Here is a 25,702-nt window from a genome sequence, read left to right on the forward strand (position 1 = left end):
TGTGCCATTTTTCCCTTTAAAATGTATGGGGAGCCCCGGAGAAAAAATGTACCTTTTTCAGTTTTTAAGCACTGTGCATGCCAAAGTAGCTAATTTCACCCCAACAAACTATATATTTCTGAGATCGGCAATCAATACTCTATCTATTGAGCATATTAAAAACCCATTTGTCCAAAATTTAAAAATTGGGCTGGAATGCCTACTACAACTGATAAACCATCAACCTGACCATCACACGCATTGAGCTCAAAGTCAAGGCAGAAACTGCTGACATATGTGTTATAAAATTATCATAATCTGATCTCGGTTCCACACAACTATCTTACCCAGAAATATTGCTACATTCATACACCTGGGGGTCTCAGCATGAGATAAAGCTGCCAGAAGCTAGAACTAACACATACCCGGCTGTATACTCTGGCTTTCTACCATCAGCCCCCTCCAAGAAGAAATTGTTAATTCATCATCATCTATGTAATGTTTACATGTACCATATATCCAATAATACTCACGTGACCCTTGATAGTGTCTCGGGGCCAGCACTTCCTTTCACGCGAGGTGCGCTTCTTGGACGAACTAGAAGCTGAAGTGTGATTTTAAGGAGATAAGGGAGTGATTAAGTCTGGTGCTGTGAAGTTTGTGGAATACCTTTATCAGCGCGGAACTGAGGGACCGAAGGCTAACTTAGCTATCAGCAAGCTTATCAGGCACATCACTGATTCTTAGTACTAGCGACACTATGGTTTCCGCAAGGTATAGTATGGAGTACCATAGCCATTACACTGTACTGTAGCTAATAGGCAATTATGCGTACTAGCAACAATTAATCTAGCTATGTCTTAGGCCAAAGTGATGTGTAGTCATATAGAGAGGTAAAGATGTGTTCACTTTCCAATGATTTTGTGCTGCATGGAATAGGTTTTCATGTTGTAAACATGTTGTAAACATATGTAGTCTGCCCACATATATACATACGTGAGCAGACTACAGAAAATAAATCTTCATTAAGGCTGTTAAAATACTGTGTTGAATGTTAGCTTTTATAAACTGTTTTTATAGTGTTTATTGGAAGGGAGTATGGCCTGCCACTAAAGCCGCTTAATGAGGGTTTGCCTATGTGCTCTTCAGGCATTAAAAATGCATGCTACGAATATAGTTTTACTCATGTGTCAATAAACAGTTAAAGAAGAATACACAAATTAAATTATCTAAGATACCACTGGATTTACCTCTTTATAGAGACTAAGAATATCTTTGTTTCGTTTCTTTATGATGATGTTATAATTTATATGCTTGTTTACAGTGTAGTAAAACGTTAGTTTATTGTCACCATTTCTAAACTTGACCAGCCTTCTTGCTTAAAAGCATGGGTAAAACTGTACCTTGGTGAATGTCTCAGGTGATGGTGAACAAAATGATGTAAGTCCCAACTTTGTAGCCTGTTGCACTTCTAACTTATGATCAATTAAGCCAGCGCTTTTGCTCTTCTTGCTGTAACCCAAAAAGTACTCATCAGATAATGCTGAAATTTTAACAGCCCATTAGTTTTTTCCTCTAGACAACTAAAAATCATAAATTGAATTTGAAGAAAAAATCAATCAAGCATGGTTTTCGCTTACCAGGTCACAAATAGTTAAGGAGGTAACCTTAGCAATACATAGCAACTTAAATTTTTGATGAATTGCAAAATATTTGGTGAATATGCTCAATTTTAATAACCAAATAATTTGCATGTATTGTTACAAAACAAAGCTAGAATAATGCAGTATGCTAGTACTGCATACTGAGTAGGAATCATGAAGGTTTGGGCTTTCCCCCACACTTTTCTTCATGCCAGCTTGGCAGGATTGGCAAGCCCAAAAATGCCTTTAGAGCGACCCCTAGCCCTTCCAACAAGTTTCTTATTTTGTCTAATTAGCTGATTTTTTAACTTACTGACTAACTGATTTTATTACCTAATGCCTTAGTGTGGGGTAAGGAATCTAGTACTATTTAACCCTGTATAGAAATAATAAATGTTTGTCTGCAACGGAAGTGGATGCCCCTGTGAATACATAATCCATGATGTCAGCACTACTTATTCATTTTTATATTTATCCTTCAACTTCTTGTAATGTGGCTTAACTCTCTTGTAGCATAAGCTGAACTCACTACTAGGTGACTTGTAATGTAGCTGGAACTCTCTACTAGGAACTTTTAATGTAGCTAAACTTTCTACTGGAGGAGTTTTAATGTATACTGAGTGACTTGTAATGTAGCCGAACTCCATAGGGTGACTTGATGTAGCTGCACTCTCTGCTGGCCTAGCTGTAACTCTCTACTGGGTTGGATGTCTTGTAATAATATATCTAATAGAGTGACTGGACTATTAGAGTATTTCAATCATGCACTGTGTACTTTTTACATTGTAATCCAATTTCTTCTAAATAACAGAAACACTCTTCTACAGTACTTACATTGCACATTTCAGCTCATTTCCTTCTGGTAGGAGTACCAACAAATTATTCTTTATTTATGAAACTATGGTTGGCGTTTTTGTTGTAACTCTACGACCATCATCTCAATTTCTTTCAAACCATAGAAGATTTGTACTATAATAGTTACTTCATGTACAGACCAATGTTCAAGCTATTCCATCAAGTGGTTTACCATGTAGGCATGACAACAAACGTGACCAGATTTTACAAAACCAATCCAAATTGCACATCAAGCAAAATCGAACTAACACCACCAGTGGATAGCTACACTATCGTACTACTAGTTTTGACCCTCAGTACCACTCAAGGCTGGTTGGTTCAACAGACATCTTTTCTGGGTGGTGTGAAGAGCTTGAATGATAGTTTCTGGCCTTGTGAAGGACCTAGCTTGGCAAGAATCAGTGATTTACTGGTGGATGGCCTGATAATGTTAGTTAAATATATTTTAAACCTGGTGTATGCCCCACCCCACAGCCAGCCAAAGGCCAGCTGTGGGTGTGCGCATAGTTTCTGTTATTGTTTTGGAAAAAGTGTGTGTGTCCAGTCTACCCAGCTGTTAAAATAGGGACCTGGTGGCCTGGTGCCAACTGGGGAAGCAGCCCACCCAGCTGTAACATCATTGGATACCTGGTGTAAACTGGGGAAGCAAGGTCCAGGTGGGACTTTGGGTGCCCACACCCTCAACTGTGAGACTTGGTACAGCCTTCTGCGGGTTACTAGTCCTGCCCCAGGAGGGTATGCCTGCGCTGACTCATAGCACCTGAGTAGCACACAGGTGCCCCAGTGCTGGCCACTGGGCAGCATGACCACTTAGCGGCAGCTGAAGGCTTTGCTTTATGTGTGTGTGTTGTGTGTGTGTGCGTCCAAGTCCATGTCATTTTGCCCATGTGAGCAAACAGTTTTGTGCCAAAAGCAGCCTTCTTTCCTGGTAGGTAAGGTTTCGCTGTTGGGTGGTTTATTCATGGCAGCTTCTAAAATGGGTAAAGTGAGTTCCTGAAGACGTTATGAATGCCTTTCACAATGGGCTAAATGGGCGTAAAGGAACTGAAAAACAATGTATCTGGCTTCGTAGGCTACCAGATAATAATAATGAAACCCTTCAAAGAGAAAGGGGGCATGACCCGGATTTATGCAAACAAAATGAAGGGTAGCCTCAAAGCTTTCTCAAAACAATTCACATGAGAAAACATGATAGATACGCTATTTTAGAAGATACTACTTCTGTGTGCATTTTGTGGTTTGAAGTAGTTTGTTAGAGATACGCTTTCTTAGCAGTGCATAAAATGTAATTAGATAATTCATAAATTTATGCTAAATTATATGTATAGGTTAGGAACCTAGACCAAAGCTCTTCATGGATTTAGAAACCAAGCGAAGCAAGGTTTCTAAAACACAAAGAACCGAGAGCGTGGTTCCTAACCAACTTAGAAAATTATATCATTTTATACAGGTACATAAGTGGAGTCATTGTGGGATTGGATATGTGACCTGATGTTGGAAAACCTACAGTTTTGGCACACTGGTCAATTTTCTGTTTTATAGCTTAAATGAGGTACTGGGTGCTCATCTACACATCTTGTGTTTTAGCTTAGTATCTTTAAGCAGTGGCCGATTTTCTGTCCTGTACTGTACAAACTAACTTTTATGGTAATGTATTGAGTTCTATGCGCATGTGAAATTACTACATGGTGTCATATAATCATCCATACCTCCCAGGAAAAAGAAGGTCTGGGTGTGAAACTTCACAGCAAGAAGGATTAATAGTTGCTTTATCCAAATGAGCTTAAAAAATCAATTTAATAATATAATATTATTGTTGAAAGTTTCATTTGAGTTTTCCCAAAAATTATGCTTGTGCCAAAAAGGTAGGTTTTCCAAGATCCGGTCACATATGTTGTTTTAAAATCGTTGTACAATAATATTACAATACAATAAGTGCAGAAGACCGAACATCTACTGATTCGTCTAAGAACTGGAGAAATCGAAGCTTGCATTTTATCGCTGCTAGTTCAAGGGCATAACCAGAAATTTTAAGTAGGTGAGGCAGACTCCAGGGAGTGGTATAGAAGTGACCACACAGTGTGTGAAGCACACTCTGCGAAATTCGAAGCATTTTGCCTTCTAGGGGGGTCTGGGGGCATGCCCCCCCCCAGGAAATTTTTAAAAATTAGATGTTTCAAGTTTGAATCTGGAGGCAATTGTAGTAATACTATGGTAATAATTATTGCAAAGAATGTGCACTGGAAAATTAATACAATTATTATGTACAATAGCTGAATGTACAATAGCTTATATACCTTCTGTAAGTGCATGCCCCTTGGAGCTTTGAACTGTCAAAGAAGCACTTGGTTAAAGCTCAGGTGTTGACTCAGGCTGAGAAGAATGAGCAGCAGACCCTACAAGCATAAAGGGCATTACTTAATCTATAAGGCAAAGCTATTCTCTAGATTAGTTAGTTATTACTAGCCTATTATATGCAAACTAGCATTGGTGTGGTTATAATAGAATACTTTTGAATTGATTATAATAAAATTAATACCTAGAATTAACTAAACTCAACCCATAAATGTAGAATGGTCTTTTGGTGCTTCTTTTTTGGTTGTTGTGACCATAGGCGTAGCAAGATATTTTTAGATAGGGGGCTGGCTCTAGTTTAGTGTTGAAGAGCAAACAAAAAAGTCTAAACCTACTAAGAATGGCTGCCCTCCACTAAATAATAATTTGTATCACTGATAAAGTACATAAAAATCCTTATTCACAACTTCACATAGTTTGCCACACTGCTTCTCTGAATACTGCGACTGCTTTATTAGAGTAAGTGGCTGCTCTATTAGAGTATCTCGATCTTTTTTGAATTTACAATCATAAAATCACAAGGGGGCTCCAGCTCCCCTTGCCCCCTGGGTTGCTACACCTATGGTTGTGACTCATTGTGGTCCTCACTCTGATCATCCATTTTTAGTAACAAAAAAAAAGAATCGCCTAACCATTCAAAAAATTCTAAAAAGTGCCAACTGTTGTTTGTAATGAAGCAGTATCGAAGGTAATCTGCTATGGATGGATTCGTACTAATTTCCATGGTAAGTTGCACTAAATAACATATAAATTGTTGTAACATTAAGTTTCAAGTATCAAAAAGTCCACTACTAGCTTCTCACTTCAATTACTAATATTTGGTGAGGCAGCTGCCTCACCTGCCTACATGGTAGGTACGCCTCTGTAGTTAGAAGTGGAATTGAGAGCAGTACTATAGTGTACTATGTGAATAAGTGTCAACAAGAAAGTTATGAATGTTGAGTGCCCATGGAATCATGGCAGTGTGAAGAACAAGTGTATACACTGTTACAGTTTGAAGACGAGGCTTGAGTACTGGAAAGAATGGCGACCAGTTGACACACAGTATGGTTTCGATTACGGACTCCACTTGCGTTACAGATAGCACAAAATAACCCTTCCACAAGTGATTTAGGTCTTTAATAGAAGACGAAACAGGCGTAAAATGCTCACTAAAACAAATAGAATTTTCCGAATTTGTCTACAACAAATGTAGCCGCATTGTTAGATTCTATCTCCCATAATTGACTTCTTTTTGACATGCTTATAGAAGGAATCCAGTGGTTCAACTCATTGGCTTGGGTGACTGGTCGCCCCTCTGCAGGCTATTAACCTGAATATGCTTGGAAGAGCACACCAATGATCAAATGTGAGATTTGCAATGCTTGAGGTCTTCCTGTGGGCAGGTCTCTAACAAAGTTAGTTAGAATACTGCTAGCAAGTTTCTAACCACTTTAAGAACCTGCTAGTAGGTCTCTTAGTGGTTTTTAAAGACCTCATTATCTTCCAAAGATCAAAGCATAATGCATACCATTTTCTAAAGAAGGCCGATTAATTACCTATTTAGTCAGAATGGGATAGTATTAACTGCATGGGCACCTGGTTTTAGAAGTAGCATTACATCAACTTGTTTCTGTTGATTTTGCTGCATATCAGCCACTAAGAAGCCAGCACAGCCCTATAATATAGTGTCTGAACTTCAATCGTGGTTTTGCCTCCCTTTTAAAGTCTATCTCTTGTTGCCCATCCCTTTGTGAGCACTCGTGATACTACTTTACTTTGCTCATCCAACTGCTCAGATTTCTATCTTATATGGTGGGAAATTCTACAGCAGTTACAAGTACTGGAAATGGCCTGAAAGGTATAGACTGATGCATCTCTTGTGTAAACTTAAATTCATACACATGCTTGTTATCCTTGGCAAGGTATGCTGACTTAATTGAATTCCTTAAAACCGTTTATCTTGAAACTTCTAATGTGTGATTGTTCCAAAATGCAGTCAGAAATGAGACCGAATTTGAAAAATCACCCTTATGGTCGCACCTGAAGCAATTAGAATTTTTGAAACTAGCATGGTGCTGTTGATAGCAGAAAACACTTCTAAAATTTTTCAAAGTATCTGTGATTTATTTTACCCTTAAATGAGTAGGAATTTAACTTAACAGTACCGCCCAAGCGCAATGTCATTTCTTGTGAGTGCGCGCAATTAAGAAACTCATGACTTGCTAGTGAAATTGCTGCCATGCCCTTTAATTAGTGAGGTTTTTAATCATGTGCACTTGCGAGAAATGACATTGCGCTTGGGCGGTACCATATATTGCTGTGTTTCAGAACCAAATATGTAATGTGTTGAATGTACCCATAAGGGTGATTTTCCAAAATGTAACAAATCACTTTTGCATTTTTGAAAAATCTCCTTTGTTCTTTACCTGATCTGTACAAAAATTGGACTGTAAATGTTCTGCAATCAGCGTTATGCTCCTACTGCCTGCCAAATTTGAAGTAAATCAACCAAAGCATGCATGAATTATTATGATTTTTCGATAAAGTATGTGAAAAGAAATAAGATCAAGAAAAGATAAGACGAACTTTGAAGGCACGTATCTCAGTGATGGCTAGGCAGATTCAACTCAAATTTGGAATAGGAGGTACCCTACCAGGGGTGTACGGAGGGGGTTTCCAGGGGTTTCAGGTAGGGCTGAGCGATAATATCGATAGTTCGATACTCGTGGTCAAAAAATCATTATCACGATATGATAATTACCGCTTACTATCGCGATATTGCTGTAAGATTACTAGAAACATTGCTACCAAGTTTATTTAAAGTAACTCTTCAAGCTTGCTTATTCGCAAAATGTTTGGTTGCAAGGCTATAACAAACTGTGTATATTTATCAGCCGCCCATGCAATTAGTCGATCGCTTCGCGAAGGGTCTAGAATTCCACTAAAAATGCTACTTGAGAAGCTGGCTTAGCTGTTTTATAACTACTTGGCTTGCTTTATCATGGAAAAGTTTGGCTGCAAGATTGTAGCAAAAACTGTAGAAATATCAGTCGCCCACGCAATTAATTACCTAATTGATGCACTTACAAGAAAACCAAGCAAATAATAATCTATGATAGTGTTAATTATGCTTAACATGCATTGAATACTTGGAACTTGACTGAAGATCATTCAAAGTGTAATTATCGTGATATTATCGTATCGTGAATAATACTTCAATATCTATCGTAATAGTGAATTTTCTACTATTGCTTAGCTCTAGTTTCAGGCAACCCCTTTAAATTTTACACAGTACTTGAAACATCAAGAAATTGAAACTTCAGGTTTCCAGAATATGGAATCTATCATGGAACAGGACATATTTTAAACTATATCTTGAATAGTTTCTCACATGATAGCAACACCTATAACATTGTTCTGAATTATGATTTTGGTGAAAAGATCGAGATACTCTAATAGAGCAGTCAGGTGATATAAACTACTCCTTACGTCACTTAGCTGTAATGGAAACCACTTTTCAAAATTCCTGCGTACGCTCCCGCCTACTCTGAGGGAGATTTCACAGTTATTGAGCTATGGATACATTAAAGCGGCATTTTTGGTTCCTGTAAAATGCACACTTGTTTGTCATGCGCCTACACCGGCTGTACTTGGCTGCACAACACATGCACTATCGTGTGTCTATACAGCACTACCACTTACTACTTGTAGTCACTAGATACATATATCCACACATAGGTGATAGTACATACAGTAAGTTTTGCACTTGCTGCACTCTTCATAAAATTTTACAATACATATCTTACAATAGCATGGTTATGTTTGCTGCTGCTGCTGCTGCTGTTTGGACTAGCTTATTTGCAATCAGCCATAACAAAGTGATAACAGTCAACAATGAAGGAAATAACAATACTAACTGTTGTGCACATGGAAGATGCCCTTGTGGGTCATTGTCAAATGCTTTGCAGTACCTTGAAAGCCATTCCATTATTAGCATCACTTCACAGTCAGTACCATTACATGGTCTTAAGAGAATACGATACCTGAATAATATTACAATATCTGGCAATGGTGCTACTGTCATGTGTAACAACTCTGGAATTGTCTACATTCTGTATTGCAGAAATGTTGTGATACAGGGAATTATATGGGATCAATGTGGCGATACCGATCAACCTGACTCAGCTGGAATAGGTTTCAGGGACATTTCAAATCTAGCCATCTTGTCAAGCACCTTTCAACATAGTGGTGCATGCATAGCAGTTTTCCTGTCAATAAAATCAGGTTATGTTGAAGTGAAAAACAGTAATTTTCTTTCCAACCATGTTGTCAACCCGTCAAGGTGTCAATGGTATAGTAGCTTGTTTAGTATTGTGGAAAATAAGTTTTATAGAATGGATAATTTCACTATTACTGACACTATATTTCACTACAATGGAGATTTCAATAGTACAACACATCGAAATAACAGCGTGTTGTATGTCTATTTTTGGCAATATCATCAAATAAACATCTACTTTAAAAATTCCACTAATCCTCTAGTGGAGGTTTGGGTGCCTTTATTTCATGCAACGCTATTAGAACTATAGTGGATGTAAAGCTTAATGTAAAGCTTCATGGAATAAAAGTTGTTAACAATAGTGGAGGAGGCTCTGTACTACTTTTAAATGGTAGTCCTTTAAATTTGCTAGTCAACTCATCTACTTTTGCATACAACAGTAATGGTTCATTGATGGTGGTAAATGATGCAGTATCCAGTACAGTTTGGTTGAATGAAGTGTCTGTCTTTCAGAATAAGGGTACATTTAAAATTGCGAAACAACCTTTTTTTCCTGACAATGGTAAAATTGCTGATGAAGGAGTAGGTGTTGCTCTGTGGTTCCTAACTCCTTTTTCAGAAGTTGTCATGTCATCCTGTAACATTTATAACAATATCGGTGAAATACATAGTATAGTTTATATTGATAGTTATAAAGATGTTATAGCTCATCAAAATGTAACAATAATGTCATCAAACTTTACTAACAATATTGGACCTGCATTGCGTGTTTCATTACCGATAATCAACTTACAAGGTTTAATAGTATATCAAGACAATTCAGCAGAAAGTGGAGCAGCAGTTTACATTGAAGATAATACACAGGTTGCTATAGGTGAAGGATCCACAATATTTTTTATCAACAATAGTGCATCATTACATGGTGGAGCTATTTATATAGACTTGCCACTAACTTGTTCTCATCATGGTGTGGTGTTTACCAGTTTACCAAATAACTCTGATGTTGTGTTTATTAACAACTATGCTGGAATCACTGGTAACTCAATGTATTTCAGTATACCAGAATCATGTGATGTCATTAGAGACTACAATGATAGCAACTCCATTGGTTACATACCATACCACAATTTCAACTATTCTGGTGTTAATGGAACTGAAATAAGCACTTCACCTTACCAGGCAAACTTATGCTCATCACCAGGATGTGACTATGATAATACCAACAACTGCTTTATACAACATGGAAACATGCTGGGTCAATCAATAAACTTTAATGCCACTGTTTGTGACTATTTCAACAATGTTGCTGAAGCAGTGCAATTTAACCTGGATAGTATAAACTATAATAATACATACAGACTATACAATAACAAAATTCTTGCCCATGATGGTATATCTGAAATTAAAGTTCTATCCGTAGATAAAGATGATGATGTGCAAAGCAATATTAATATCACCATTAATATGTCTTCATTGCTCTCACCAAAATATAAAAAACTTACTATAGATTTTTCATTTGAGTTATCACCATGTCTTAGTGGATTTGTGTTTGATGTTGGTACACAACAATGTACCTGTTATAGTGATAGTGATATTGTACAATGTCAGGAAGACTATACTGAAATCAAACAAGGCTACTGGTTTGGTAATGTTATTGAAACACACACTGTGTCATTGTGTCCTCAGTACTATTGTGAGTTTAGCACTCATGCAGGAACTGTAACTGGCTTTTACAGACTTCCATCAAATCAAGATGATCAGTGTAGTCCACACAGGAGAGGACCAGCTTGTGGTGAATGTAGTCCAGGGTATTCATTATCATATGACAGTCCTGATTGTGTTAGTAATGACAAGTGTTCTACTGGAATAACAGTACTAGTGGTAGTGTTGACAGTGTTGTATTGGATTGCAGTGGTAGTAGTCATATTTGTTTTGATGTACTTTATGAACAATGCACCTATAGGATATGCTTATGGTATCATCTACTACTACAGCATAGTGGATATCTTGTTGGGTAATAATTTGTACATTTCTGATGGACTGTTCCAGTTTGTTTCCATTTTATCAAGTCTTGCTAAACTGACTCCACAGTTTCTTGGAAGACTTTGCCTAGTACAAGGACTGAGTGGAATTGATCAACACTTTATTCGTTTCTCTCATGCAGTGATTGTTTTTGTTTTGGTGGTGACTGTTGTTATTATTGTAAACCGTTCTATGAATTTATCTGAATCAAAAGTTGTCCAGGATTGCATCATCCGTGTTATTTGCCTTCTACTGTTACTGGCTTATACTTCATTAGCCACCACTTCACTTCAGTTGTTGAGGCCAATGCACTACCAAGATGTTGATGGTGTGTATGTGTATTTGTCTCCATCAAACAAATATTTTAGTGGTCGTCACATTGCTTATGCCATCGTAGCATTCTGTGTTGAAATCTTGGTTATTCATGGTCTTATATTTTTCTTATTGTTTGACCGTCGCCTGCAGAATCATTTTAACTTAATTAAAGTGAAGGGATATCTTGACCAGGTGCAAGCATGTTATAAGGATGGATACCAGTGGTTTGCTGCTTACTATCTAGTATGCCGACAAGGTATCATTTTAATAGTCTACATAATCAGCAACTATGACACCATGTTGTACTTTTTGCAAACTTTCTGTACCATCACTGTTGCCATTCATGTCTGCATTCAACCATACAACAGTAAAACCCTCAATGTGATTGATGGGGTAATCCTACTGACGATGGTACTTGTTGTCAACTTGAATACTTACAATTTCTCAAGGTCTTCAACCATAGCAATTATTGCAGTTTTGATGATAATCCCCTTGCTGTTTGCCACAATAGCTTTCCTGAAGAATAAGATCCCCATTAAAATGCCATACCAAAGATTAAGGAATGAAAGACGCTCTTCCAATGAAGCTGAGAATTAAGGTAATTATTTTGCTATCGCTCTTGTTGCTGGCTATAAGGTCTTAGGAGTCTAGTTGGTCTAGTTGTTTACAACTCTATAGCACTGCTTTGTCTGAGCCTAGTCGTTTACTATTTGATCATAAATTTACATTAACAATTTACCTTCCCAATGTCATTTTGTAGAACTTAATTCCTTTCAATTTTCTTAGATGTAGTCTCACTACTATCTATTCTGTTTTACTTACAAGATTGTTTATTTTATAGTTGATGTGTTTGCATGCATAGATAAGTAGGTTATAATTATGTAATAGCAATTATCTGTATACTTATACTCTGTGTAGATCAGCTAAAGGGGAAGATCAAGCAAGCAAAAGTGACTAACTTAATGCATATTGCACAATTTAGATTTCATACATTCACTTTTTTCATTTTTGTGTGCTAATTTGATGAATATTTAGGATTTAATATCTCCCCAAATTTAAATTACTGAATTGACTGCTAACTCTCAAGTTGTTCACTATTGACTATAGCTATATCTTCATGTTCTCAGCCATGCATACTGCAATGCAATGTAAATATTATAGATGTACACTTGTTGTATCCACACTACCTGTTGGACACTGAGGATTTAATTTATTTTGTCCACCAAGCATGGGATGACTTCTACTGTTTCTTGCACCAATGTAGAAGGTGCTTGTATAGTTGAAATTCTGGTAATCATACAGTACGGTAGTAACTGTGTAGTAGGGACCACAAAGGAGTAGGCATGGCCCATGAAATAGTATCACCCAAAAAACAGCTTCAATTTCCTCTGGCAGTATTAGTTAGGTAAAACTATGCCCAAACAAGCTTTCAGATCGACCCAAAACACTTTCAACAAGTTGCTACGGAATTTTAAAAATAATTTATTTAACAGAATTTTCTAGCGACTGACTGACTGACTGACTGATGCCTTCAGGACGAGCGTAACTCAATAACAGCTAAGGCTACAGACTTGATTTTTTCACTGTTTGACGTTGCTTCAGCCCGACAGGTGCCTTTTGGCATACTGCAGCACGTACAATGCATTCTTCATGGACTTACCAGTGTCCTCCTTTGTGTCCCATTCGTCTTTGCTGACAGCAAAAAGTGTCGGTTTGGTGATAACACGTGATGGCTTCCCTTCCGCGTATGTTTGTCATAGTGGCTATTTTGAGTGCTTTTCAAACAGTTTTTGATTCGTACTACTGTGTAACGGGTTGAACATAGCCGACAGCGAAGCGTAATGGATACTTCACTTTTCAGATGATAATTGATATAACCGGGATTGCAGAGGTGCTTTTCAAACAGTTCTTGATTTGAAATGCTGCATAACGGGTTGCACAAAGCTGACAACAAAGTGTAATGGACACTTCACTTTTCAGACAATAATTGGGGCGCGCGGTGCCATTTCAGATGCGGTATATATACATGGTTTCACCAGTCATAATAATTTTGTACAAAAAAAGTTAACAAACAAGTACACAGGAATTTTCAACTAGAGTAGGGACCATAGCACATTGATAAAAAGTATTGAAACAAGTTGGAGTAGTCCACGATATTAAATTACAGTAAACCATTAAGAAGTGTTATATCCTACTGTGCATTTCCATTATGGCATCTTGAGCACAGTAGGGATATAACACTTCTTATTGTTTTGCTGTGATTTAATATCGTGCACTACTCCAACTTGTTTCAGTACTTTTATTGATGTGCTATGGTCCCTACTCTAGTTGAAAATTCCAAATTTTTCTGTGTACTTGTATGAATCATTGCATGCAGATTCACAATCTTCTTTCTGGATATGCTGCCATTAAATCTGATAGCATGTTGGAGTGTTCTCTTTTTAGGAGGCTGCATAGAACAATCTTACAATTTCTGATAAAGGTCACATATGGAATGGTAATAAAATGTCTTATAGAAATTGTTGGGTAGTGTGATATCCCCCAACTGAATATGAAAATTAATGATCCCTGTGGTTGATTGTATAGACTTCTGGCATCAGGCATTGACAATATTAGTATGTTGAGTAGTGGGACTAGAAATGTGTGTGGAAGATGTGGCTGGAATTTATTTGATGTTCTTAATGGCATTTATTTCTGCTGTTGATGCAAATAGCATTGCTACACTAGTCTGTATGTATAGCTGAAATTTCAGCTGCTAAGGTTGACAATTCAGTTGTATGATATGCTATTGACCATATTGTTGGGTACACTTCAGTTGCAGTATCATACATTACCATAGTACTGTATAGTGAGGTTTGAGCGTGGCTCATAAAATAACAGGACCCAAAAACAACCTCAATTCTCCCTGATGGTGATGAGGCAGTATTGGTTAAGTAAAACTAAGCCCAAACAAGCCTTCAGATCAACTCGAAATGCTTCAACAAGTTGATATGGAATATCTTTTTAATTACTGAGCAGAATGTTCTAGTGACTGACTAACTGAGTGTGGCCCTGACTAGACATTGGGTGACCTGCAGTTCGAATCCTGGGGTTGGAGGGATTTTTTTTCCTTACTTTGGCCCCTTTTTCTGTTGCACCTTATCAGTCACAAAGTCAAGTCATTAAGTCTAAGTCCTTGAAATTAGGTTAGATAATCCTATAGCTGCAGCGCATGTTGCTGTCAGACCTTCAGTGCTGGTCACTGTTAAGTGTTAACAATAGCAACAACAACCATAGGCGGTGGAGACGGGGGGGCCATGCTCCCCCCACTTTTATTGGACACTGTTTGCAAGAAAAGATCGAGATACTCTAATGGAACAGTCAGGATCTGGATACTCTAATAGAGCAGTCACAGTATTCAGAGAAGCAGTGTAGCAAGCTACTCAGCTACGTATGTGTAGTTATAAATAAGGAGATATAATTGGTTGAGAGCAGCTATTGTCAGCAGGCAGTGACCTTTCTTTTTTTTTTTGGTCTTCACCTTACAGCTGGCCTGGCCCCCTCACTTTTTGGCCTGCTCCACCATCCCTGACAACAACAATGTTCTAGTGACTAACTAACCGACTGATGCCTTCAAACAAGTGTAACTTGATAACAGCTAAGGCTACAGATTTTCACTGTTCGACATCGCTTCAACAGGACACGTGCCTTTTGGCATACCACAGTACGTACAATGCATTCTTCATGGACTTACCAGTGTCCTCCTTTGTGTCCCGTTCATCTTTGCTGACAGCAAAACATGTCGATTTGGTAGTAGCATGTAATGGCTTCCCTTTGTAATGGAAATCACCCCTATTTTTCATAGTGGCTACTTTGATTGCAGAGGTGCTTTTCGAACATTTTTTGGTTTGTAATGCTGTGTAACAGGTTGAACATACCTGACAACGAAGCGTAATGGATACTTCACTTTTCAGACGATAATTGATTGCTGGGGCATGCAGCATAATTTCTTTCTTTAATGCGGTATGCATGGGTTCACCAGTCACAATAATTTTATTTTACAAAAAAAAGTAAACAAACAAGTACACCAAAAAATTTGGAATTTTTAACTAGAGTAGAGGCCATACCACATCGATAAAAATTACAGATACAGGCTGGAGTAGTGCGCGATATTACATCACAGTAAAACAATAAGAAGTGTCATGTCCCTACTGTGCATTTCCATTATGGTATCTCAAGCACAGTAGGAATATAACACTTCTTAATTGTTTTACTGGATTTAATATCATGCACTACTCCAGCTTGTTTTAGTTCTTACCAATGCATGTACTATGGTCCCTACTCTAGTTGAAAATTCCAAATTTTCTGGTGTACTTGTAGCTATAGGCTTGTACTAACTTGTAGTGAGCTTGTATGCTTGATTATTTGAAAATACTGCCATAGCTTCTAATGTGGTGGCCTGACTTAACAATTGATTCACCTTTGTTCCATGGTCATGTAACTATTGTTACTTTGGGATTTGGATATGTGTAAATGTCTGAACCCTGTTATCTTATCCACAGTATTATCCTTCAATTCCACTGTACTTAATTCCATTCGTGGGGATCATTAGTTGTAGAGTATTGAGTGGTGATCTGTTGATTAGTTTCATTAAATTACCCTTTTGTTAATAGTGTAATTAAATATATGTCTACAGTGTACTTTGTTAGCCTGTTCATCCACCCTGAATCTGAACTATTTCTGAGAAGCTTAAAAGCCAGTGGCCCAGGTCATTTGTCCAGCAAGGTTTTTTATAAACCGATCAAATTATTACAGTGTCAACAAGGATGGTACATACTTACCATAGCTAGTACCACTATCCATGACCTGCCATAGTAACACAACTTAGCCTGTGGTTAGCTAATGTTAACACACTGATCCTGATCACCAGCAGCAGCCCAGCATATCTTGGCTTTAAGTGGAGGAGTATCACCACATTCATTACTAATACAATATAATTGCATGCGATGCACAGTAAAGTGCAATTGTACATACACACTACATATTATCCTCAATACAGTTCACTGCTCTAGATCTATACATGCAGTGCATGTTTTAGCTACTGAAGTGGAATAAGTGAGGTAAATTAAGGCTGTAAACCTATATATATATATATATATATATATATATATATATATATTGTACAATATGTAACTTAAGGACAATTAGTTCTACCAGCCAATGCCGTACGCTTTGAGACTTACTGTACATTATGCCCTGTAAAGAACTTGGTCTTTTGTTATGGATGGCTTCCTTCTGAAACAATACAATCAGCAACAATAAGTAGTAGCTTCTAGTCACTTTAGTAGCAAATCAAACTTTGTATTTCACTGCTTTGTAATAGGCTTCATGCCAAGAGAGATATCAATTATTGTAACTATGTGCCTTCATCCACCAGTGATAGTTATATATTCTGAGCCTTGTATGTAGTTTAGAGTTACAGAATACAGTGCAAATGTTACAATTCTAACAGTTGAGTTTATGCTTTTTATAATTCTCTTAGTCATGGAGTAATCCATGGTAGCTAAGCTGCTCCACTCCTTGAAGTATTAGTTAAGTGTATAGCATGACTTGTTTTGAGGGTATATACCTTGTGCAGCTCCCTTTGTAGTTGCATCTGGGCTTTGAAATATAAAGCTACATATATTTATTACACATTTTTATGACAATTGCAAGGAATTTGAGTAGGGATCATAGAAATATAAAGGAAGGAAATGAGAGAGGTCGTCTACACCTGCAGCTATACTAGTGGACATTTAATCTCCACTTCAGCCATATAGCCATGACTGAAGTAGACTATATAGTCTCGCATAGACCAGACCAACTTTTTTCTTTTGTGTGTGGGTGGGAAAAAAAGTGGTCTGGTACACTTCTGATAGAATTTCTGTGTAGCATTCTACCACCTCTACGGTGGGTGCTGATTGGTGAAGCCATTCTCTTCTTACACTTTAGGGTGCTGTGACGATTATAATACAAAGTACATTCCTCAGTAGTGAATGGCTTTGTCAATCAGCACCCACCGTAGAGCTGGTGGAATGCTACACAGAAATTTAATCATAAGTGTACCAGACCACCACACACACACACACACACACACACACACACACACACACACACACACACACACACACACACACACACACACACACACACACACACACACACACACACACACACACACACACACACACACACACACAAAATAAGTCAGTCTGGTCTATGGATTATATGTCTGCTAGCATAGCTACAGGTGTAGATGACCTCCCTTGTTTCCTTGTTGTTTGTTTCTATGGTCCCCACGTAATTATAAAATTTCTATTTTACTTACACTTGTTTGTTTACTTTTTTTGCAACATTATTTATGACTGGTGAACCAAAGTACACCTTGACATAACACACATGCTGACTATCAATTAATGGAAAGTATTGTTGCTATTTTGCTTCATTCTCAGGTTCCACCCATGATACTGTGTTACAAATAAAGAACAGCACAAGAAGCACCTCTGCACTCACTACGAAATTTACAGATGATTCTTGTGACAGCCAGCTTGCACTGAAGCCACCATGTGTTACTGTGAATCAGCTCCTATGTGGCAGTGGAGAAAGAAACGGGATGCAAAGGAGAACAAGTTAAGCCCATGCACTGTAGCTGCTATAGTTGTTGGATAAGGTACATTTCAGGCTGAAGCGACGTTGAACAGCGAAAAACTCAGCCCATAACATTAACCATATAGTCAAAGTATGCTTACTTAGTCAGTAGATTCAAAATCTATATAGAAGGGTTTGGAGTCACTCTAAAGGGCTAGGCTATATGCCTAACCAATACCTTCAAACCATTATGAAAGAAAAGTGAGGTTGGTGATATTTTTGGGCAAGATATCCCAAACCTTCATGATCACTACTATACAGTACTGCCATGTTATATGATAATCATGACATACAGTATTCTTTTTTAATAGTATGGCTGCTTTCTTCACCATGTGGATGTGTCTGCATGCAAGTGAAGTTGCTTATGCTAAAGTGATCACCATCAACAACAATGGAAGTGGCGATTATAACTGCTGTGTGGATGGATTATGTATGTGTAATTCCATTTACTCTGCTTTAGACACCATTAAGAGTAACACCATGGTTAATATCACCTCCAAAGTTATTTCATTAAATGAAATTACATATATGGGAGCAGGAAACGTACACAACATTACAATAACTGGTAATGGTGCTACTATCATGTGTAACAATAGTGGAGGTGTGCATTGTGTGCGTTGTCGTAGTCTCATCATTGAGGGGATCACATGGGACCAGTGTGGTAATCCTAGTAAACCAAATGATCCAGGACTTGCATTTGACTATAATACAGATTTACTGATTACAAACTGTGTTGTTCAGTGGTTTAAAGTTTGCAGAGCTATTAGGATAAACGAGCCAATAGGAAGCATCTCTATTATTGACAGTGTGATCCATCATAATAGCATGGAAAATGTGCTCCTGTGCTATTACTACTATAGCAACATACATATAAACAATACTAGTGGAAGCATCAAATTAACAGTGTCTGGGTCAGTTTTTAATCACAATGGACATTCAAGCCAGCCTTTTCCAGAAGACATAATTAATGCCTCAATAATTTACTATAGCGAACAGAAAGCAAGTTTTTTCGATATTTTGATTGAAAATACATACTTTTCTTCAAATGGTGTTCCAGGCATGTTTCTTAATGACAATGCCATTAATTCCTTTATCACAGTAGTCAATGTGACTTTATTTAACAACACTAATGGTGGATTACTTATTAGTGCTCCCCTAGGTGACAATCTTCAACTTGATATTTTATCATCAGATTTTAGTTATAACACAAAAAGAGCATTGAATTTAGAATTAAATAAACAATTTGGGATAAGCTGTATCATTAATAACACAAACTTTGTAGGAAATAAAGGAGCCAAATATGGTGTGGCTTTGTATTTTGAAGCTATTACCAAAATAACTGATATTAGATTATCTGATTGCAAGTTTGATAGCAACACTGGTAAAAGCATATTATATGCTGTCTTGAATGTTGCATTTATTAATATTCAATGCAATATATCTGTAACCTCTTGTAATTTCACTCGCAACAGAATGGGATCTGCATTGCATCTTTCACAAAGTTTTCTGCATTTTTACAATTCCAATTTACTAGAGAGCAATTCAGCAGAAAGTGGTGCAGCCATATACTTTGAGAAGAACTCGCAAGTTGCAGTTGACAAAGATGCAACTGTACAATTTATTGATAACACTGCCGCGGTGTATGGTGGAGCGATATATGCAGATTTGGAGCATTGTATTAATCATGGCATATTATTTAGCGATGTCTCAGATTACAATTCTGTGACTTTTGTCAATAATTCAGCTGGAGTTTCTGGTAATTCAATATATTTCAACATACCTGCATCATGTGATGTGGTGAGGGATGAAACTAGCAATGACTCTGTTGTTCATATTCCATACAATTTTACATATACTCAACATCGTGATACTATTGGACCTGCAGTAGCTACATCACCTTATGCGATCAAGTTGTGTTCACCAGCTGATTGTAGTGTGACCAATAATGACAGGTCTACTTGTTTGATTGAGGGTAACAAAATGTTAGGTCAATCAATTGACTTTAATGCCACAGTATGTGACTATTATAATGCTAATGCTGAAGCAGTGCAATTTCAAATCAAGTGTGAGAATTGCGATGCCAAGTTTCAGTTGCTTAAAAGGGAAATTTTTGCTTTTAATGGATCTAATAATCAGTTTAGCATCGTAGCAACAAATGCTGCAACATTACACTTAATATTTCTTCAGTTCTTTCTCATGAGTACAAGCAATTTACTGCGACACTCTCACTGACATTATCATCTTGTTACAATGGATTTGTATTTGATAATACTTCACAGCGGTGTCAATGCTACAGATATGAAAAAGACATTGTGCAGTGTTTAGAGGATCGTGCTGACATTAACCAAGGATATTGGTTTGGTGTCAATTCTGATGTACGCACTATCTCCGTTTGTCCTAATTTCTATTGTAATTTCGTTCACCGGAAAGAAACTAGAACTAGCTACTTCATTTTACCAGAACTGCTCAATGACCAGTGTAGTCCACACAGGAGAGGACCAGCTTGTGGTGAATGTAGTCCAGGGTGTTCATTATCATATGACACTCCTGATTGTGTTAGTAATGACAAGTGTTCTACTGAAATAACAGTACTGGTAGTAGTGTTGACAATTTTGTATTGGATTGCACTGATAGCAATTGCCCTGGCTGTAATGTATCATTTCAGTAGCCGAAAGGTCCTTTTGGGATGTATTTTTGGATTAATTTACTTTTACAGTATTGTAGACATTGTTTTGGTTGATAAACTGTATATTTCTGATGGAGTGTTTTACACAGTAACTGGTTTGTCAAGCTTTGCAAAGTTAACACCTCAGTTTCTTGGAAAACTTTGCTTTGTAAAAGAACTAGATGCAATTGACCAACAATTTATCCACTACTTTCATGTGTTATGTGTTTGGTTCATCTTTGCAGTGATTCTTATTGTAGCAAGGTACTGCAATACAGTAGCAAGATATATCAATCGTTCCATTGCACTTGTTACTGGACTTCTCTTACTACTTTCATACACAACTGTAGCATCCACTTCATTACAGTTACTGAGAGCATTACAGTACAATGATGTTGATGAGGTGTATGTCTATTTGTCCCCTCAAATGAAATATTTCACTGGTCGTCATGCAGTATATGGGAGTGTAGCTTTAGTCTGTGGACTTGTCATAGTTCTTGGCCTTCCAGTGTTGCTAGTTGTTGAACCATTTTTGAAGAAGAAAAATATCACCATCAAGAAGGTTACACCATTACTGGATCGATTTCAAGACTGCTACACTGACAAATATAGTTGGTTTGCAGCATATTATCTGATATGTCGACTAGTGATCATGTTGATTGTGTATTTTGCTAACAGTGACTATTCCAACATGATATATTACCTGCAAACAGCTTGTGTGATAATTACTATGACACACATATTAGTTCAACCTTACGAAGAAGATAATAATTATTGGTTAAATATGATGGATACAGTGATTTTGTTATCTCTGTCACTGATAGTTAATTTGAATTCCTTTAACTTTACTCAGTCTGTTGAGTCAGGTATAACTGTGGCTTTGGTATTGTTTCCCTTCTGTTTGATCCTCGCCATTGGAATTTATTTTCTTTTACTACGTCGCAAAGTGAAGCCTGATGAAAGCAACCACAATCCATCAATAAAGTTAGCAATTATGTGTGTATGTGTACTTGTATATATACACAATAAAATTGTTGACAACAGAAGATTTGTTGCATCTTCAGTCTTTTCAGTTTTGCTAGAACTTTATTATTGTCAAACCACTCATATACCTTGTTGCAAGTATGTGTTGTAACACATCCGTGAGGTTTGTATCTGATTTGTAAACATGATATGGCCCGAGGGTGAAGTGTTTACAAATCAGTTTCAAACACAAATGGGTGTGTTTATAACTGGTCTGTGGTATGGGGCCTGCATGGATCAAAGGCACCCATTTGTAACAGAAGAAGTAAGAAAGCCAGGCTGATATTGGCTATTGCTGAGTACTGTGCCCAAGGAATAATTTTGCCCATTAATTGCTGTTTTGGTAGCATGACGAGCAAGCATGTGGTGTATCGACGCCAATCCAGTCATTGTACTGCTTCACATTTTGATGTGTAGCTGAATTAAGTTAAATTCATTGCTGAGTAGTTTAGTGATATACAGTACGATGGTACTGTGTATTAAGAATCATGGAGGTTTGGCTTTTCTGGTCAAAAATATCACTCTAACACCAGCCTCACAATAACTTCATGGCGCCTTGGCAGTATTGGTGGGGTATACGCAATTGCAAGCCCAAAAATTTCTACAGAGTGGCCAAAAACTCTTCTGATAAATTGCTAAGAATTTTAATTTATTTAATGCCTACTCATTACTGAATTAGGGATTAATAAATGTCCACTAGTATATCTACAAGTGTAGCCAACCTCCTTTGTTTCCCTACTTTTTCTATAATTCCTAATTGAACTTAAAATCCATGATTTTCCCTTACACTTGTTTGTTTACTTATTTGTAACATTGTTATGACTGGTGAAACCCACGCATACTGCATCATAAGAAAGAACAGCATCCATTTTAATATTTTCATCTGAACACGTGCCCCATACTGAGTGGAAGGTGAAGTGGCCATTACACTTCACTTTCAGCTATGTTCAGCTCATTACACAGTGCTACAAATGAAGAACAGTAGGAGAAGCGCCTCTGCAATCAATCTAGTCATTATGAAAAATGCGGACAATTTGTATGCCACAATTTTCAATTACTTGATCAAAAGTGAAATGGCCATTATGCTTTGCTTTCAGCTATGTTCAGCCTGTCACACAACGATACAAGCAAAGAACAGTATAGAAGCACCTCTGCAGTGACTCCAATCTCCACGGAAAATATGGATAATTCTTGTTACAAATGTAGCCAGGAAGCCATCATGCTACTACTGCAAATCGACACCTTAATTGTGCTGTCAGCAAAAGTTATGGGACACAAAGGAGGACAAAGGTAAGTCCATGATGTGTGCATTGTACATACTGTGGTATGTCAAAAGGCATGTCAGGCTGAAGCAACGTCATACAGTGAAAAAATCAAGCCCATAGCCTTAGCCATTATCGAGTTACGTTTGTCTGATGACATCAGGTAGGCAGGCAGGCAGTCAGTAGAAAATTCCATTAAATAAAATTTTTTTTTAAATTTGTGGCAATCTATTGGAAGCATTTAGGGTCATATAAAGGCACTTTTATTCTTGGTTTTATACCTAACCAATACTGCCAAGGCATCAGGATGGTCTTGTGAAGCAGGTTTTTGGATGATTTTTTGCCAGAAAAACCCAAATCTCCATGATCCCTAATCTACAGTACTACCATACTGCATGATAGGCTGTCACAGTACAAAGCCATCGGATGTTCATATGTGGTCAAGTAAACACAAACAGAAAAGTCCATTCTCTTGTATGAGCAATGCTTGAAAGATAAACAAACTCTTGCTATAGTAGTAATAAACTGTTTAATAGTGCAACGTGGTTATTGTGTGCTCTTTATAGTGTACTGAGTGCACCCACTGGTGGAGATTCTGAGCTTCAAGATTCTCTTTTGATGCTGGACAACGAATAATAAAACATTTGATGTATTGCAATATATAGTGAAACGATAGCTGAGCTTGTAGTATGCACATGTGTGACATTTGTCATAATTATTGCTTCTATTATTATACACACACATTTTCTATTATACACACACACACACATACCCTGTATTTGATAAACCATAAGTTTTTACATACTGTATATATGTGTGTGTGTGTGTATTTACTTGGTTAAGCACTGCAGCATTGTTTGCATAATTGATGCAGCAACTATTTAAACTTGACCACTATACTTGGTGCGTGAATACCATGTTTAAGCTTATAATTTTTAATGATCGTGGCAGTGGTCAAGTGTGGCTACTATTTAAGGTGCAGTAAATAAGGTATAATAATTATAATAACACATCAAAAACTTAATGATTTCCACTTGTAAATGAGTTGGGCACATATTAGCTAGAACTCAGTGCAAAGGCTGTTGATCTATAGATATTGTCATATCTGACAACTATAGCTATTTAGGACTGGACCACCATGAAACTTATTCTCCTTACCCATAACTGCATGTTACACTGATAAGTAGTTATATGCATGGCATATACAATATCTCATAAGGTGAATTGTATGAGTAATACAGCAACCTGTAAATGGCTTCTTGACATGTATATACAAAGCAACCGAATGCTTTACATATTGCAGAGGCAACAGTATAAATAAGCGAAGTCCTCTCTGCTATTACTAAAACATAGTCTCATTTTGAGGTTCGTACATAATATTAATAATAGCCTGAGTAGTAAGGGTACGTAAAGGAAAAGTTTCCTTGCCCTCTTATTGTAAAAAGACCAAGAATTGCACCAGTGTGTGCCAATCCCAATGATATGCACCTGATCTCACTCCTAAGGAACAAGAACTATAAACTTGAATGAGCTAAAAGGCAAGAGTTCACAATTTATTATCAAGGGAGGCAGAGTGTCTACAACTGGACTATACTTTCAACAAGCACACCAAGTTTAGTAACAACTGATAATGAGTCTGTTCAAAGAAAAAGGCTTGATATTAAATCCTCAAAGTAGTGATTGTAATCTTGAAATAATGTGTTTGCACAGGTTATTATTGTCGCTTTCACTATAAAAATATTGTAAGTTTATATTGGTTGGGCAGTGGATGAATACTTTCAGTAGATTCTCTACTCTCAAGTCATTAGTCATTCCAAATAAATTCTTTGTTCCCCACCCTCCACTCAGGCATATTTCCATGCAGGTGGGTGGGTGGGAAATCCATTTTCATTATATGTTTGGCTGCTTTTCAAGCCAGCATTTGCCTGAGTACAGCCATTGTGTAATTCATCTTTTAATCAGCAAACATATCAAAAATGTAAATTTGTGTGTGCATGCTGACTTGATAGCACAATGACAAGTGAGCTGACACTTTAGAGACTGTACAATATGCAAAGGAAAAAAGAATGGAAAATAATGTAAGAATACAGAATAATGAAATTTTTCAGTGCTGACAGTAAACAGATGCAAGCAGTACAGAAAATTTATTTGGAGTAGCCTGTAACAATATAATATTTGGTCGCCCCGAAAAAGTGGACCTCTTGGTCCACTTTTTCTTGAAATATTTGGACCCCTCTGAAATATTTTATCCCCTTACAAAATTTATTGAATTAACAGCATCTTCCACGTTGTTAGTCAGGAAGGTGTATTATATATTTAATCTTCTGAAAGAATTTTCTTAGCTCAGTCATGCAAAGAGTGGCTGGACTCAGCCAACCATGATAACTGTATATTAGTGATGTAGCTAAATTTTATTTTTTAACCATATAATGCCCACACAGGTCCTTTATATTGTAGTCCTGTTTGGTCACAGTGATGTTAAAAAATTTACTTGCCATTTTATTCAATTTTTTTGTTGTTTGTACACATTTAGCATCATTAATTGTGACTGGATTTGCAAAAAGGTACCTTTTCCACACATTTTACATGTGAGCAAACAAAATGTTATAAAAGTGGACTCCTTACACTGATTAAGCTGTTGTTTGTATCTAAATAT

At 37.2% G+C, this 25,702-nt stretch overlaps 1 protein-coding gene across 6 annotated transcripts; it reads left to right on the forward strand.

Moving 5' to 3' along the window:
- The first annotated feature begins 528 nt into the window (after positions 1 to 528).
- LOC136250931 (uncharacterized) lies at positions 529 to 23,931 on the forward strand. 6 transcript variants are annotated; one of them, XM_066043275.1, is made up of 3 exons: positions 529 to 753; positions 8,626 to 12,028; positions 12,349 to 12,645. In XM_066043275.1, the coding sequence occupies exon 2, from the start codon at positions 9,547 to 9,549 to the stop codon at positions 12,025 to 12,027; it is 2,481 nt and encodes an 826-aa protein (XP_065899347.1). In that variant the 5' UTR covers positions 529 to 753; positions 8,626 to 9,546; the 3' UTR covers position 12,028; positions 12,349 to 12,645. The 6 variants fall into 6 exon arrangements, 4 of the variants coding, with proteins under 4 accessions (XP_065899347.1, XP_065899348.1, XP_065899349.1 ...); XR_010698832.1 differs by lacking the exons at positions 8,626 to 12,028; positions 12,349 to 12,645 and adding an exon at positions 23,613 to 23,931; XR_010698831.1 differs by lacking the exon at positions 8,626 to 12,028.
- Positions 23,932 to 25,702: the final 1,771 nt, after the last annotated feature.

The sequence above is a fragment of the Dysidea avara genome, chromosome 3 (genome assembly GCF_963678975.1).
Source record: "Dysidea avara chromosome 3, odDysAvar1.4, whole genome shotgun sequence".
Classification (NCBI taxonomy): Eukaryota; Metazoa; Porifera; class Demospongiae; order Dictyoceratida; family Dysideidae; genus Dysidea; species Dysidea avara.